Source organism: Stigmatopora argus, chromosome 18 (genome assembly GCF_051989625.1).
Source record: "Stigmatopora argus isolate UIUO_Sarg chromosome 18, RoL_Sarg_1.0, whole genome shotgun sequence".
In the NCBI taxonomy this organism is placed as follows: domain Eukaryota; kingdom Metazoa; phylum Chordata; class Actinopteri; order Syngnathiformes; family Syngnathidae; genus Stigmatopora; species Stigmatopora argus.
In genome coordinates this window covers 14,619,503-14,637,736 of record NC_135404.1, presented here as the reverse complement: position 1 = coordinate 14,637,736, position 18,234 = coordinate 14,619,503, and the positions used below count along the sequence as shown (strand labels likewise).

Sequence of the window (18,234 nt, the reverse complement as noted above, 5' to 3'; positions counted from 1 at the left end):
TTAATAACCAGGGAGTCGCATATGTTTATTTCCGCAAAGTAGTCCATGCCAGCCGGCGGCGGACTGCTTCTTCTTAACGGGGAAAGCTCAAATTGGGATAAAGGTAAAAAGGGTGCAGGTTTTTTGGGAGCAGCTCCATCTTTGAGCCTTCTGTTCTGGCATAAATAGTTAATTACCGTATGGAAGCAAAGGGTAAAAAAGGAACAAAAAAAATCAGCTTAATATGACTTGAGAGGTTTTGCTGACTAGAAAATTAATTTAAATTTGGATTGGTAAAGTCTTTCATTAGTTTTTGTTTATATATATTTATATATACACATACATGTACATATATATACACACACATATATATACATATGTATATATGTATATACATATATATACATATGTATATATATATACATATATATACATATGTATATATATATACATATATATGTATATATGTGTATATATATATACATGTGTATATATATGTGTGTGTATATATAGTCATGTATATATATATACACATGTGTATATATATGTGTGTATATATATACATGTATATATATATGTGTGTGTATATATACATGTATATATGTGTGTATATATATATATATATATATATATATATATACCTACACACGTGTATATATATATATATATATTTGTGTGTATATATATATATATATATACATACATACACACGTGTATATATATATGTGTATATTATACATATATATGTATATATATATATATATACACATGTATATATATATATACACACACATACATATATACACATGCATACATATTTACATAAATATACACACATGTATACATATATATACACATGCATACATATTTACATAAATATACACACATATACATAAATATACACACACAATGTATGTGTATATGCTATATATGTGTGTATATGTGTATATACACATACATACATATATACATAAATATACACATACATATATACATAAATATACACACACATACACATAAATATAGACACAATGCATGTGTATATGCTATATATATATGTGCATATACACATACACACACACACACGTACGCATACGTATACACGTATACGTATACATATACAGCTGGGATAGGCTCCACGGAAGCAGTGATGCTAACCCAACACATTTCCCATAATGCTTTGGGCTACGGACAAAAAGGTGTGTGAAGGTTCACCAGACCTGGTTTGCATTCACATAAATTCACCAAAAAGGTGCGCACTACCAACTTTTTGGGTTTAGTTTGAAAACGCCCTGAAACATTTTGAGTGACTACCACCCTGCCGGGCCTCCCTATTTCACTGCACTTGGGCCCAATGTGGGAAACAAGCACGCATGCACCAATGGATTTTGAGACATTTTGATAAAAGGATGCAATAAGAAAGGGGCGGACTCATCAAGGCGTGGTCAACTCGCCGAGTGCGGTCGGGCCGTGTTTGGAAAATTGTTAGGCGGGGTGCAAAAACTCGGCTACTTGATCACCAGACAGGAAACAGACCTCGCCTGTGGCCTGGAAAGCAAAACGAGATGCGAGGAGCACCAAAAAACAAAAAAAGGCGGATGTAAAAAGGGATGGCGAGATGGCGAGAGACGAAAATAAACTCCCCAAAAGCCGCAAGAAACGAATCAGGCAGGGACGGCATGGCGTTTAAAATATAATGAGTTGTTTTGTCGCGTAAAATGGTTGTGTCTTTTTGTATTTTGAACGTCCCAAGCGCGAGAGAAAAGCCCGTGGATGGGATGGCGAGCACAATGCAAAGCTGAACTTGTTAAACATTTATAACGGACTGTCTGGAAGACTTTTTACAAGCGGAGAAAAGCCATTTTGAGAGAAGAGCGACGATTTACGAGAGATCTTTCGAGTTGGGAAAATGCGGATGGAGGACAAAAGTCTGCCCTGACGATGACAGTAGCATTGTGGAATATTAAGCATTAGCATTGGTCACCAAAAAAAATGGAAGGAACTCTACAAAAAAATGAAATCAAGTGGTTATTTATCATTAAAGTTGCAAGTCAGTTGTAAAGTCAACAGCTATTAAAATGTTGATTTTTTTTCTACATGAACGTATTAAAAACTTTTGGTTTAGCTATTGGTATTCGGTTTTTTTTACTGTTTCTTACAGCCATTAACAGTTATAGTTATCAAATCTATGTTATTTTATATATTTTATTTTATTTGACCAGCGTAGGCGTCCAATCCATTTGGACAATTGACTAATTACCGTAAAACGAAGAGAAAACGACCCGTCGAGATTGTCTTTTCTATTTATTTATTGCATAAAATCATTGATTACTTAAGTATATCCTCAAAAGCAGACGGACTGGAATCGAGTGCTAAACAGGGAGGAAATAAGACAAAAATCCCTAAAATTTAGAACCAAAAATAAAGATAAGACATAACATAACTCACTAAATTGGAGAATTAAAAAATTAGCCAATCTAATTTTCCACACAAATTTACGCTAAATAAAGCGACCACCAACAGTCACCCTTTCAATTGCCCCCCAAAAAATCCAAAAAATCAAAAGTACCTATCCAAAACTCCATCATTCATGTTTACTGCTGAAATAACTATATTTATACGTCATCATGTGACCTATAAACGTCTGAGTCTTGGGAACGAAACGAGCAAATGCTACAAATCTATACTTAGCGGCCAATGATCGCGGTTATCTGTCCAACTGGACAAAATCCCCAAAACAGCAAAAAAAAAAGGTCGTCGACTCAAAGGTGAATGCCCTCAACTCTTGCCTATTTTTTTTGCGTTTTTTTTTGCATTTAGACTCCAAAGCTCATATTTGTATAAGCGGCGCAGAGCGGACAAATATGATCCCGCACGCCGAGTTAACCGGCATCACGTCGCGGGGGAAAAAGAGAATGCCCCAACTTGCCGCCCGCTTAATCCGCGCCACTTTGCCAAGCGGCTTTTTCCTTTTTCCACCGCAGGCCGAACAATGCTAAAGTGACTTTTTCCTCTTTTTTTGCCAACAACAAATCATAATCCTTTGGTGAGCCTCAACATATGGTCTTTTCTTGATCTTTTCTTTATCCGATGACATTAATAAGCAGACAGACCGCAGGGTTGCTATATAGGAAGACTATAAACTCTGCATTTTATTTTAATTTTTTTATGTGGACATTTTTAGATGGCATTTTATAGCCGTGCTAGTTAAAATGCAAAATTATCCCTGTCGGTCACGGGGAAAGGAATTATACAGTTGCAAAAGCAAAGTATGCCATTGCTGATTTTTGGGAAAAGTTACAAATACGAGTCAACATTCGACCAATAGTAGACAATGAGTGGACATAGACACAATTCTAGTAGTGACTTGTTGGTTCCGCCCCGCACTTAAACCGGATTGAACAGGTATCGACGTCAAGGCCAGCCAATAAATGAGTTATCTATATGTTCATTAACGTAAATATGTATTTGGTCATTAATATGTACTGCCACTTTATTAAATAAATTGAACGGAAATAGCGTTTCTTAGCAGAAACGTATGGATAACTTACTGGGATACAAAGTATCGCGATATATCTATTTATTTATACAATGTCACATTTTTATTCATAACCACGGTTACTGGATGCACAAGAACTTGCAATGTTTTCTTTGAAAAATCAATAATAATAAGAAAGGATCGATCTATGTGACATTATATGGATGGTCACATTTTCAGGAGGACTTTTTTCTATTTAATAAAATACCAAGAACAAATAAAATAACAATAGTAACAACAGGCTAAATCAAGGGTGTCAGACTTGGGTTGGTTCGCGGGCCGCTTTAACGTCAACTTGATTTCACGTGGGCCGGACCATTTTAGATATATTTTTTATAAATTGATTAAATGGACTGGATTGAAAGCTCTGAATATTCAGTTTTTTATAGATCTAATACAATGTTTCTTTGAGCTTTTTTTTATATATTTTTAGATTTTACAAAATGATTTTTGAACTAAAAACACAGAAAAAATGGATTAAAAAATGACAATTATTGATTTAAAAGGGGGAAAATCAGGAAATTCAATATACATCTATACTCTTCATTTTAATTTGTTCCTAAAACAGAAAGTCGCTACTTATGATTTACTTTCCCGGGCCACACAAAATGATGTGGCAGGCCAGATTTGGCCCCTGGGCCGCCACTTTGACACACGTGGGCTAAATAGTGTTTTTTTTCTGAAAACTATACCAGAAAAAAACAACTTAATAGACTAAAGTCGCATTTGGCTATCAGCCGTGTGCAAACAATGAAAAAAGTGCGATTTATAATCTGGAAAATGCAGTCTGTTGTTAAGCCTAGGTTAATTTTTTTTTGCGACATGACGATAGAAGAGACGACTTCAAGTTTGACGGAACGTGGGCTCTCTCAAAGAATCAAAATGGAGACAGAAAATAACATTGCCGTGCTCTCATGCGATTTGTGATGTAAGCCGGCCATTCAAGTCCAGACTCGTGTCGTGGGTGGCCTTTGAAAATGTCCTCATCTGAAGCACCGTTGCATCACTTGTTTTGTCTGCGCAACCTTTATTCTTTCCGCGGGAAGAAGAAGCCGACGCAAATAGAGCGCTCTACTTCAATCGAGTCCGCGGTGGTGCCGAACAGATGCTGTTGACACTTCGGGGAGAGTCGAGTTAGGCCGAGTGTCCAGATGCTAAGAGGTGAGGCTAGATGTGTTAAGACCCTCCCAAAAAAAGCGCTTAAAGATATCCAATTAAAGTTGACAATCACGGCTGTTCGCCGCCAAGACCGAACGGGCTCCTGGCTAATGACCCCCCTCACAAAAGCTACTTTTCCTGTCACGAACAGCAACGTCTAAAAAAGGGAGCCGACAAAAGAGCGAAGATCACAGCGTAAACCTTGGAGCTCAGTACACGGCACCCCGCTATAAAATGCGGTATAATTGTGTAAAGCCGAGGCAGCGTGGCCCTGGGATATTGGATAAAAGATACTGTCTTTTGTTATAAGCGGTGGTTGTTCTTCAATATGCTCTTAGATGGCGTAAAGCACGTGTCAAAGGTATCAAAATTTAAAACAAAATTAGAATTTACTTAAGTGTAAAGTTAGATGAAATTTATTTTTGAGTGTGTCTGAATCGTAATCCAAGTTCATTTAAATTTGTTTATGTTATGTTACAAGCGCGTTGCCTTGCAAAAAGTCTCTCCGTCTAATTTTAATACTATTAAACCCATTTTAGTACTATTAAACCACTAGTTATTTGTTACTTTGTTAATAGATGGCAAATTAGAACAAATAAAAATGTTTTTCCAATCCAATATCCTGTTTCTGGTGTTTTTTTCAGATGGTTGGAACAAATTAATTAGTTTTTAGTTCTTTCCTATGGGAAACGTTCATTTGAGTTACGAGTAAATCAACATACGAGCTCAGTCCCGGAACGAATTAAGTTCGTATCTCGAGTTACCACTGTATTTCCCCTTAGAGGAGACGTCCACATTTATGACACCACCATTTCTTCGAGGGAACCCGCCGACGATCCCATTTGGCATCGGTGCGGCATCTATTCAATTGAACGGACCACACAAATAACACGACTTCCATTGCAGGATTAAATCCAGGAGGACAAAAGAGAAATGGCCGATTCTGCGAGCGCAACCAGCGCTTAAGTGGAAAAGCCGCCTTGATTGACAGCTCTCCCAAAGCCAAGAGACAAGTAGACAGATGTTGGAAAAGCTAACTCTTCCCACGCAAACGCACAAGATGAAATGAATTTTGGGAGCGCCTGTAATTAAGATGAATGGACGATATTCCCTCGTGAGCTGTAGATTGAAGAAGACGATTTGGGGCGGCTTTTAGGTAATTGAAAACGCTTACGGAGTGAAAAGACCGACGTTTGAACACGTGATGGGAAATCGTGCGTCGTTTTTTAAACGATCCGAATCATTTTGAGTGGGAATCGAATTGTATCGGACGTTTCTGCTGCTTTCTTTCGCCAAAACTATTTATGGATTATTGCTTTCTTCCATTTTCTATTGGCAATCAAAAATCCAATTCTCACATTTAAATAATAGTAATGACTTTGCTTAAGTCGTACTAACTGAATAAGAATATTTTAAAAAAATGGGTTTTCCTAGAAATGATGGGTTTTAACTACACGATCAAAAAACGCGTTCCCGATTTACGAATTGAAAGAATCTCGCCGAGGCTTTGATATGTACATAGGGGGTGGGTTTGTCGTTTTTGCCGTCTTATCGCTCATTTAACGGAAGAATTAACGCTGATAACAATTACCTGTAGGGGGCATTTGAGCGATAATATCGTCAAGGCATTCCTGCGCCGCACATAATAAATATTTATGTGTGTGTATGTATGCATCTTGCATATTTTCAACTACACTAATGAACTGTATGAAAAGTGTGTTCAAAATAGGTAAAGAATTTAAATTATAGTAATATTTCAGTCGGGTGAGTGGTTTTGGTTGTCGGGCTTGCAGTTCTGGGGTCGATGGTTCGATCCCAGGTTGGTCCTCATTGTGTGGCATGTGCATTTTATGTTATTAAATTGATTGTTTTTATTGTCATTATACAAGTATAATAAGATTTAAAGTTATGGCCAATTATTATGTCGAGTACTTATTTATTGCCGATTATTTTTTAATTTTTTTAAATGTATTGTTATTTAATTGTTTGTTTGTCGTTGTTAATTGTGCACTTTAAATTTCATTATATTTGGATAATGACAATAAAAGCTTTCAATGTTCTGCCCAGGCTTGCGTGGGTTTTCTCCGGGTACCCCAGTTCCCTCCCAAATCCCACAAAAATGCAGAGCAGGGTGGTTGAACGCGCTAAATTACCCTTAGCTATGATTGGTTGTCCTTTGACCCGCCCAACCTGGAACCCGTAGTTAGCTGAGAAAGACTCCGGCACCTCCCGCGACCCTTGTGAGGGTAAGCGGGTAAGAAAATGAATGAATATTTTTTTTCCTGTGTTTGGTTTACAGAGTGTAAAACTAAGTAGACCTGCTTGACACTTAACGATTGAGCTTCTAAAGCGTCAACGTGGGCCAAACATTTCCGATTTCCGGTTATCTACATGAATCATTATGGCCGCAGATTACTGTAGATGGCGTTGAGCCATCGGGACATTAACAGATTATTACCACAGACTTGTTTACGGGCGGGCGGGCTGTAGACGACTTCGACTCTATAAGCTTCTTGGGGGAATTTATAGAACGCGGTCAGCCACTCTTGTCTCGTATGTTTTTTTTAAATCATATTCACTAATGCGAGAAGTATTATAGCAATGAAGGATAAATTCATGGGAATTTCGTTCCTGCAAAAACGCCATTAGTATTCAACGAACGCAGTACTACGGTAGCTCTTTTACGTGTACTGGTACGTCACAAAAAATTCAAAGTCAAAGTAGTTATTATACAGAAAAGGTAGAAATCAAATAAATTGTTAAAAAAGACCTCATAGCGTGTTTAAAACGTTTTTTCAAGCTATTTTTTATGTTTGTCAAGAGTTTACCATTATTCATATTATTATTGTTATCATCATTATTATATAGCGCACGATCAGCAACTGTTGTCTTTTGTGTTTTTAAATGATTTTCACTAATGCGAGAAGTTTTATAGCGATGAAGGATCAATTAATGGGAAGTTCATTCCTGCAAAAACACCGTTAGTATTCAACGAACATTTGCGATGTATAGTATTACGGTACCTCTTTTACGTGTACTGGTACGTCACAAAAAATTCCAAGTCCAAGTACCTATTATACAGAAGAGGTAGCAATAAAATTAATTGTTCCGAAAGCCCTTATAGCCTGCTTAAAAGCTCAAAAAGTAAAATTCCGTTTTTTTTCCAAGCTATTCTTTACACGTTTGTCAATAGATTATCGACCCCGACGAGCCGCCGTGACGCATCCCCCGCCAACAATGACTCACGGTCCCCGATCCGGCACAATTATGGATCCGTCCAAGGGGGAGGTCCAACCGACGAGCCCGGCGAGGACGCTCCCATTGATTCGGATGAGACCGAGCCGGCCGTCTGATTGGCACGGCGTACAATTAAGTGGGAGCAGGAAGAAGCTAAAGACCATCATTACGTCAATCATCGATCGTCCCCCCGCCTCCTTTCGTCAATCATCCGCACTCATCGTCTAATGGGCTTTGTGAGCTCCCACACTATCCCCGCTGTAAATATATCAATCATTTCTCCTGAAATAACATCGGCACAAAGCCATAACGATGCCGAGAGAAAGACCTGAAAAAAATCTAAACTCCTTCAAGTCAGTTTTACAAGTCCAATTTCGAGCACAATGCACGCTATTTTTTGATCTCTTGGTTTTTAACGGTGATAATCACTCTTCATGTTCTGAGAAAAATCGAAACAGAAGATTCGACGAGTTTCACAAAGACGATAATTTGGAAAAGATTGTGGGAGAGTGAAATGCAGATTATTTCTATCTGGATTCGGGGTTCGGGGGACTTTATCCACGGCAACAATGCACTCATAAACAAACAAACAAATTTAAATGAACTTGGATGAATATATACAGACACACTCAAACATACGTTTAATGTAACTTTATACAAAACTGAATTCTAATTATGTTTTATTTATTTTTTACCTTCGTTCTGGGCGGGTTAGCTGTTTGCCACGCCTCCACCCTCACATTCGCTATCGATGGGCTGTTTGCTGTTGCATTCCCTTCAAAATATTCCCAAAATGATACACACAAATGTCCTCACAATACGATAACGCACGACCACTTGCCAACGAGAAGTAGTCTTGAATGAGCGATCGCGGGAGCTAACAGGCTAAGGAAGGAATAACAGCCTACCCACGTATTGATTGTGGGTAATGAAGTTTTATTCTGAGAAAGGGTGCCATTGGCTATCGGTGTTGCGTGCACGAGTATACTTCATTACCCAGAAAGCCCTCTTTTTGCCCGCGCATGCGCGTTGTGCGTTTCCTGGTCGAAACTCGTCTGAATAAATCGTTCAGTCCTCGTAGATATAGTAGTTATACACGAAAGAGATGCAGCAAAAAAAGACAGTGCGCTACAATGATATACAGTCTCTCATGTCATGGCCACCTGGCTTGGTCGCATCTCGAAATTTTGATCGTATCTAGGGCGAATTATTCGATCTAAATTTTCATCGTACCTTGAGCGTGTCTTAGGTAGAGCTGATCGTAGGTCGAGGTACCACTGTATTAGCAGTCGACGATTAAGTTTTCGTCTGCTAGCGGTGACCTAGACGATCCGGATTAGAGCGGAAATTGGTAAAACAAGATATAAAAACGTATTTAAAAGTTGTTCTAGGACGTGCACAATTCGAAATGATAAAAAAAATGTATAAAATACAGGGAAAACTTAAAGGTTGACAAGTATGCTACTTTTCCAGTAAAAAACACGTTCGCTTCTGGCATCCAGTGCTGCAGATAAATGGCTATTACGTAAGAACATTTACAAATAGTAGATCGACGGTTGCGCCAGCTCCATAAGTTTGGAAATGCTCTTTCAAGCGTTCAAAGGTTGTATTTAGGGTAAAGATTGATGGGTTGTTTGAGACCCAACTGGTTATAGACCTTATGGTAAACAAGAAAAGCACTCTTAATTAAGATTGGTCACTGCAAAATATGTTTTTAGAGTTTGAGGCGGTGTCCCTCAAAAACATCATGTCTTGGGAAAATTTGCAAAATATAAAATGTCATTAGACGGGTTACTAAACGTTGGCACTTGTGTGGGAAAACCACGGCGCAGACGCCGTGTCATGGGGTGGAGTCATTCCTGACCTCATCAGCCAGAGAGCAGACCTCCACCAAAACCAGTCCTAATTTCAACCATATAAAGTCATCTACTTCCACATTGTACCACTTTTAGCTCATGACTAAAAACACAGGTCACAAAAACAACAACCACTCGATGCACTAAAAACTGGCCTGGACTGACTTTAAAAAAAAATCCTATTTCAGACATTTTCTTTTTGCCAATAAGATAATTTTCACGACAACATTAAATGAATCCTTCCTAATCCATGTGTATGTATGTATACGTATATTTATATATATATATATATATATATATATATATAAATAATATATACATATATATACACATATAAATACATATATACACATACATACACATATATATATATATATATATATACATACATATACAGACATACATATATATACATATACATACATACATACATACATATATATATACACATATACATATATACATACATATACATATACATATATATATATATATATATATACATACATATACATACACACATATATATACATATACATACACATACATACATACATATATATATACACATATATACATATACACACACACATATATATATATATATATATATTCATCAACAGGCTTATTTATTATTTTATATATTTACTTATTTATTACCTATTTATGTCTAAAATGTATTTTGCTGTGTCTGTATTCTCACCCTCTTGCTACTGTGACAGTGAAATTTCCCGACTACGGGATGAATAAAGTTATCCAATCCAGTCCAATAATTCCCCTCCCACAAAATGACTCGAGTAGATTATTGTTTGTCCTCCGACTGAAACCAACCAACAAACAAACAGCCAACCCGGACCCACATAAAACTAATTCCAGTGAAAAGCACCCCGTTAAAAAAACCGCAAAGCAAACACAGCCAGTGTCAACATACGTGGCGATTCCCAAACGAGCGTTCCAAAGGTAAAAAAAAACAAGCGCATTGTTGGAGCGAGCTGTTTTCCACAGATATGAACGCTCAGATCAATAGAACGGCCCAAACCCCATTTGCACGCCTCGTCGACTTCCCGGCCGATGGGCGTGTTCGATGCCTCTGTTCCTGCGACACGGCGAATCAAAGATGTCGTCGAGCGAGGACGAATGGAAGCGAGGCGGGCGGCTGCTACGCTTGGGATGGAAATAGCGAGTACGCAAATCCGACCAGACTCGGATGGCGGTCCGAATCAGCGTGGATCGCCCCGATTCATTCATTCAAGTCAAGCGCATCCAGGCGGGATTGGCAATCCTGGGATTGCCGCTTCCTTCCTTCCCGTCTGGCCGCTTTGCGTCTTTCGGATAGCCGAACGTCACGCGGCTCAGACAAACACAATTGTTGGACAACAGATTTGCGTTTCCAAAGAAAAACAGGTGCGAGATTGACTAGCAAAACAAAGTCCAGCTGGTGGACAAAAGCTTCATGAAAACTTATTGTTGACGCTTGAATAGCCCAACGGCAGGTGGTGTACAAACTAGGGAATGCGGGTAAACTCCCGCCCACAATAGATGATCAAAATACCACAAAATATGGCCCGCAGAGGAAGCTTAAGTTCAGCCTACACCTCAATTCTCAGCATTTACACTAAATTTGGATTAAACTCTGCGTTAGCTGAGGGCTGAAAACCTGACACGCTGAAAGAAATGTGGAAAACAAGAATAAAATGATATTATTTCAAATGGGCTTATATTTTTAAAATAGGATAGGACAACTTTTGAAAACAGTCTGCAATAAATATGACGAACGAAGTGAATAAACTCCAACTAAACTGGGTTCCAAATTTTAAAAATGAGTTTTTCAACTGCGCTCAGTTGCGCTTCCAAAAAAGCCAAAGGAAGCACATGCAAAGCATCTTGGGTACGCCACATAAGAGCATCTCCATCACACATACCGTATTTTATCGCATATAAGCCACCTCCGTGTCTAAGTCATACCCTTAAAATTGCCTTAAATTAGTTGAATTTGACAATTTCTCGCATATGAGCCACCTCTGGTTATAACCCCTACCCTTAAAATTGTTGAATGTGACAATTTCTCGTATATAGGCCACTTCTGTGTATAAACCATAGCCTTAAAATTGCCTTAAAATAGTTGAATTTGACAATTTCTCACATATAAGCCACCTCCGTGTATAAGCCCTACCCTTAAAATGGTTGAATTTGACAATTTCTCACATATAAGCCGCCCCTTGATTCACAATTTTCACCTTCATATTCATGGTTTTAATAGGGATGTATTACTTTGAAGGGAAAATCTTTAGAAAAATCATCACCCGTGGTATTTCTGAGATACTGTATGAATCGATTGCTGGATTTCACATTATTTGGGTTAATATCATAAAGAAATTAAATTCATAAAGGACGTCACGTGATCAGTACAACCAGGAAGATGGCGGCGCCCTGAGCAAATGAGTTTTTTCACGTTTTATGCAAGATACGGTTTATTTTTTTCTTGAATTTCATTCATAGACGTCAAAATACATTTCATTTAGCGTTTTATCTGTTTATCTTTTCTCTATTTTGAAATAAATGACCGTCTCGTCCGCATTGTCTTGCATTATTTGGTCTTTGTCACCTTGCAGTTTCGTCCATGTCCAATTTGTGCGAACTCTGATCTCCGAATAGAGCTGACTCAGACCTTCTTTTTTTTCGCACTTCTACTCGAGTGGAGCCTTTGGTTTGCATTTGCGGCTTCTCTTCGGGTTCAAATTCCAGGCACCGCAAAGCAATAATCCCCCGGATTTGGACTCTCCGCCGCCTTCCCGAGGAATCCTCTCACCTCGCACCTTTCTCATCTCCCAGCCCCGTCAAGTATGATTTCTATTTTTTTTTTTTTTTGCACCGCACCCGTTTAAGTGCCACACGACCGCGGCGGTAATTCCAAGGGTCTGAAAATAGCCTCCGCATGCTATCGAGCGCAAGCTTAAGATCCCTCTAGCCAAACATCAGGCCTTTTTTTGGGATGCCATTAACCCACAATTAAATTACAATCATCATAACAATTGACGTTTAAATCCCTTAAATTGAGCAGGGATTAGGAACAAAGATGACTTCTCCCGGGACGCCTTATCGGCTAATTGCGACAAAGTGAATTCTTCAAACTTTCCGATTTGTGTGTGTGCTTTATTTAGCTCAATAATTTAAATCATCGGGTTGCGCAAGTGCAATTTGGCAAAAAAGTAAACAATAAGGACGTCCCTGATTGATTAGGTTATCGGACCCAATTTTTTTGAAGACTGGAATCGGGAAAATTTGAGTTTTCAGGATGTTTTTTTTTGTTGCTGTTAATTTTTTGTATATAGTTTTGAAGTTTTAACTCGTTGAACGTTTAGATTAAATTAGATTAGAATTGTATTTCATCCCGTATTCGGGAAATTTCTTGGTTGCAGTAGCAAGACAGTAGCAAACAAAGACACAGAAGACATTGTAGAACTAGTTTTAAAAAAATGTTTCAACGGGAGTTCGGCAAATTAATTCTGGGTGGGGCATACCAATTAGGGATGTTCCCAATTTGATCACGTAATTTTTTGAAGATAGCAATTAGGTGAAAAAGATTGACTTTTTATTTTTTTTAATTCAAGGGCTAAAAAGCAACAAAATAAAACTAGTACAAGGATATCGTCAAAAAAGTATCTTTTTTACTACGCAATTTTTTTGAAATTTGGAATCGGATGCAAAAAGATCGTGTTTTATCTTTTTTTTTTCAAATATCTAAAAGGCAACAAAATAAAACTACTACAAGGATATCGTCGAAAATATATCTTTTTTACTACGCAAATTTTTTGAAATTGGGAATCGGGTGCAAAAAGAACGTGTTTTATATATATTTTTCAAATATCTAAAAGGCAACAAAATAAAACTAATACAAGGATATCGTCAAAAAAGTATCTTTTTTACTACGCAAATTTTTAGAAATTTGGAATCGGATGCAAAAAGATCATGTTTTATCATTTTTTTTTCAAATATCTAAAAGGCAACAAAATAAAACTAGTACAAGGATATCGTCAAAAAAGTATCTTCGTTACTACGCAATTTTGGAATCGGTCGGAAAAACATCGTGTTTTTTAAATTTTTTAACATATCGGACATATATATATATACATAGGGCGTACGTTTACTATAAATAGTCGGACAAAAATATTGTTACATTTTGTAATAAATTCATGACCGATGGATGCGCAGATTCTTAAAATAAATAAATACATCAGATTACCCGGACTCGAACTCGGGTGCAAAAAATACATCAAGACAACTCTCGCAAATAAAATATTCATTTCATCCCCACATTTCCCCAAAGCAAAAGCACCGATGAACTCATCGAGAATGCCGATTAATCCACGATAAATAAAAATGTGAAACCCCAGCAAATAAGGCACGATTAGCGTTATGAGCAACGAGGCTAGTGCTGGGCTTTCAACTCCGGCTGGGCGCTAAGCCAATAAGTCCACTTATTATATGGTATTAGTGCTAAAAAGCAGCTGTTAAATTGTCCATCACGGGCAGATTGCGAGATCATTTCTTTCAGCGGCCGTTTCATTGACTTTACGAGTCCATCCGAGCCAATCGCGGCGGCGTGCGAGAAGCTCTTTAAAAGGCGTGCGGAGAGAGAACGACTCTCTTTTTTAGCCAACATGTTCATCATCTTAATTCTGCTTCGTCTGGGAATTTTTATAGAATCGCGTACTTAAAGTGAGCAGGCGGAAGCGAGCTTTTTTCTTTTTTTGATATGACAGCAAAATAGGCCAAAAATGCCTGAATGCGAGCAAGTATTAAGTGTATGGAATGCTTGCTATGGATCCAAGATGGCGGTTTTGAGATAAAAATGCCTGAATGCGAGCAAGTATTAAGTGTATGGATCCAAAATGGCGGTTTTCAGTAATGACAGCAAGGTTTTAAATGGGTTTGAATGCTGGCGGTATTTTGGGGGGAAGTTTGTCCTTATTAGTGTAAATTTTTAAATTTAAGCTTCTTGTGCGGGCCATGTCCAATGTCCAATCATATTTTGGTCATTGCTTTTGCGTAAAATATCGGCATAAAAATGGCATTTCGCATTCACACTTTTTGGTTCTGATGGCTTTTCTTTTTAACTGGTAACACCGAACATAATTATTAGTGATTCCAAAAATATTTATGGATTTCTGTTAAAAAAAATAATAATAATGTAAAAACCTGTGAATTTAAGATTCTTGTGCGAGCAATATTCAATGATATTTTTGGCATTCCGACATAGCATAAAAATTGCCTTTCAGATTCACACTTGTTGGATATAGGTTCCCTTTTTTTTAAAGAATAAATGGTAACACCGAACACAATAATTAGTGATGGCAAAAAAATGACAAATTTATGGTTTTCTGTAAAAAAAATAAAATAAAAAAATGTAAAAACCTGAATTTAAGATTCTTGTGCGAGCAATATTCAATGATATTTTTGTCATTGCGACATTTTAGCATAAAAATGGCCTTTCACATTCACACTTATTGGCAATAGGTTCTAAATTAAATGGTAATTCCGAACATAATATTTAGTGATTGCAAAAATGTGGTTTCTGTAAAAAAATGTAATAACATCTGTCTACTTTGAAAGAAACAATGGCAACAATATTCACCGTAAAAAGTGGCGCAAAAAACATCGACCATGGGCTATAAAACGCTTTTTGATACACCAACAAATCTAATCAATAGCAATAAAAAAATAGAATTTTCCTACTTCATGGGCTTGAAGAGAGCCTGTCCGTAGTTCTGAAAGGTCATGATGAGCTTGAGCTGCGTGCCTCCGGATTTCATCGCTGTTGTAGCAAAACAAACCAAAAAAAAAAAACAACAACAATCAATAACCTGTTCATATCATGTCAAACGAGTTCATTTTTCTCTATTTAGCTTGTCAGAACATCCCCAAATTTGAAGTGACAGTCGCGAAACGTCTCTCATTATCCTTTAATGGTGCTTCAATGAAGGATTTCAATGGAATCTCATGTTTTTATATTATTTTGCCAAAACAGGTGAGGAGAATTGGACTGCGTTAACTCCGTTAAGCCGCATATCATCATCCAAAGCGTTTGCTAAAAAGCTTAAAGCTGCAGAAAATGAAACAAGGCATACTAAACCTATTAAGTAGGATAAGAATACCTCTGCATTAGGCCTGCCTGATGTTTCATTCATTTACGTTCGCAATTCACTCATTCACAAAGCAGAAGGAAAGCATGTTCATGTCAAAAAATGCCTCCAGTCGAACTTTCACATTTTTATGAACTTCCCCAAAAAATTTAATGACAAAAAAATTTCCCCCAGAAAAAAAAATCTGCAATGTCGTGATTTTGCGATATTTGAGGGATTACTGTACTTGTATAATGATAATAAATGCATTCAATTCAAAGAACAAAATGATAATAATAATAAAAATACACGATATAAATATTAACTTTTACACTAGTGAAATAAATTTAAGCAGAAAACAGAAAATATCCAACGAAAAAGTCATTTCTAAAGCAAGTTTCTAATTTTGACTTTTTTGTTGGATATTTTCTGTTTGAAGAAGGTTTGCAGCCTTTCCGCCATGGTCGCTGACAAAAAAGAACTTGTTGGCGTGTATACATAATACACGCAACGCAAGCCATGCTATCCTTAAGTTGAGATAATAACATGCTGCTCTTGGCTTGTGTTGCTGTTTTGCCCCGAGCTTGTGTCACGGCTCTATAATTACTGAGTCACCATATATTTAAGTGGAAAGCATGTGTGTGTGTGCGCCTTCCTCAATCCAGCCAGCCAAAGAGTTGGAAAGCAAGAGGGCGGGGCAAATCACGTAACGCCAAATCCCAAATTGGGGCTGAGAAAGAAGAAAATGCTTGGTGAAATCTAGCGACGACAAAAAAATGGCAGGTAAATTGGGAGAAACCTTTCTTCGAGACAGAATCGAAGAGTTTTTAGTGACCCCGAGGCAAGGAGCGCTCTTGGAATTTGGGAAGTGGACTGAGCCAAACAGGAAGACAATCCCGAAAAAAACGGGACGTCAGGTGTCTGATTTCACGATTGTCGGCGTTCGGCTATCTGGAAAGCACCATTTTTTGTCCATCGACATTTGACTGGCGGTCAAAGTGTAGTCGTGCTCTGCAGATACTGAAATGCGGGTGGATTTTGTCTTTATGTGGGTGTTTCAGTGTCTTCCTAATGTCAGTGCGTCAAGTTTACTGTCATATACTGGTGTCCTGTTGCTCCTCCCATTTTAGGAACAGAAGCAACTGGGGATTTCATATTTTTGCATGTGACTCCAGTTCGGGTCACCCGCATATTATCCAGAAAATGTATATACATGGCAATCTGATTTTTTCCCCCTGATTTAAGCAACGCTACTCAAAATTAAAAGCGTTATTAGCAAAAACATCAGTTATGTAGCACAAAATTTGCTCACCCGATTTTGTCCCAAAAAGGTATTTAGGATGAAAAAACACAACATCACAATATGATTTATTTTCACCCAATTTGAGGAAATCTTTTCAAAATTAAAGCACTATTAGGCGGTTATTAGCAAAAACTAATTTGGAGGCAAATCAATTATGCAGCACAAAATTTGCTTACCCAATTTTGACCCCAAAAGGTATTAAGGATGGAAAAATAAAACATCTAAATATGATTTCTTTTCACCCAATTTGAGGAAAGCTATTCAAAATTAAAGGCCTATTAAAGGGTTATTAGCAAAAACTATTTTGGGGGCAAATCAGTTATGCAGCACAAAATTTGTTCGACCAATTTTGTCCCCAAAAGGTATTTAGGATGGAAAAATAGAACATCCAAATATAATTTTTCCCCCCACCGGGACTCATTCAGTACAGTACAACATGCCTATATATTTATTTATTTATTTACAACCTATTTATTTACATCTAAAATGTATTTTTCTGTGTCTGTATTCTCACCCTCTTGCTACAGTGAAATTCCCCGAACAAGGTATGAATAAAGTTATCTAATCTAACCATCTTCAGTCTATTATTTTTAAAAATAATTTCAGTTCCTCATCAAATATCGAAACCAAGACTATGTATGTTCTATTCTATACTGTTATCTACGTATTTTACCCATGACATCACATCTGATTGCTAAAAAGTGACGGTAAGGAAGCGTGACATAAAGATGCACTCTGTTCTCTAAATATTTCATTGAAAAAAAAATCATGTTAAATATTCAGGCCAATCTCGCCGTTGTTGTCTTTGCGTGCCGAGAAGAGCGTTTGAATGTCGCATGGCCCATCTGGCAATAAAATCATAGCCGTGTGATAGCTACTAATCAATTCAAGCAGGGAAAGAAAAGAAAATAAACACAGGGGGAGAAAAAAAAACATAAGGAAGGATGACATCTTCCTTGACGTGCGGCTAACAAGAAACAACAATTATCTTTCTCTCATTCCTTCATTTTATGAACCGCTTAGGGTCGCGGAGGGTGCTGG

The 18,234-nt window shown here is 37.5% G+C and overlaps 1 protein-coding gene across 1 annotated transcript in view; it reads right to left on the bottom strand.

The window, feature by feature from the left end:
* LOC144093158 (extracellular serine/threonine protein kinase FAM20C-like) overlaps positions 1-18,234 on the bottom strand; it is a 73,369-nt gene that overhangs the window by 50,115 nt on the left and 5,020 nt on the right. Inside the window, exon 4 of the mRNA XM_077626476.1 lies at positions 15,505-15,583. Within this exon, the coding sequence (XP_077482602.1) occupies positions 15,505-15,583 (79 nt within the window). The remainder of the gene's footprint in view (positions 1-15,504; positions 15,584-18,234) is intronic.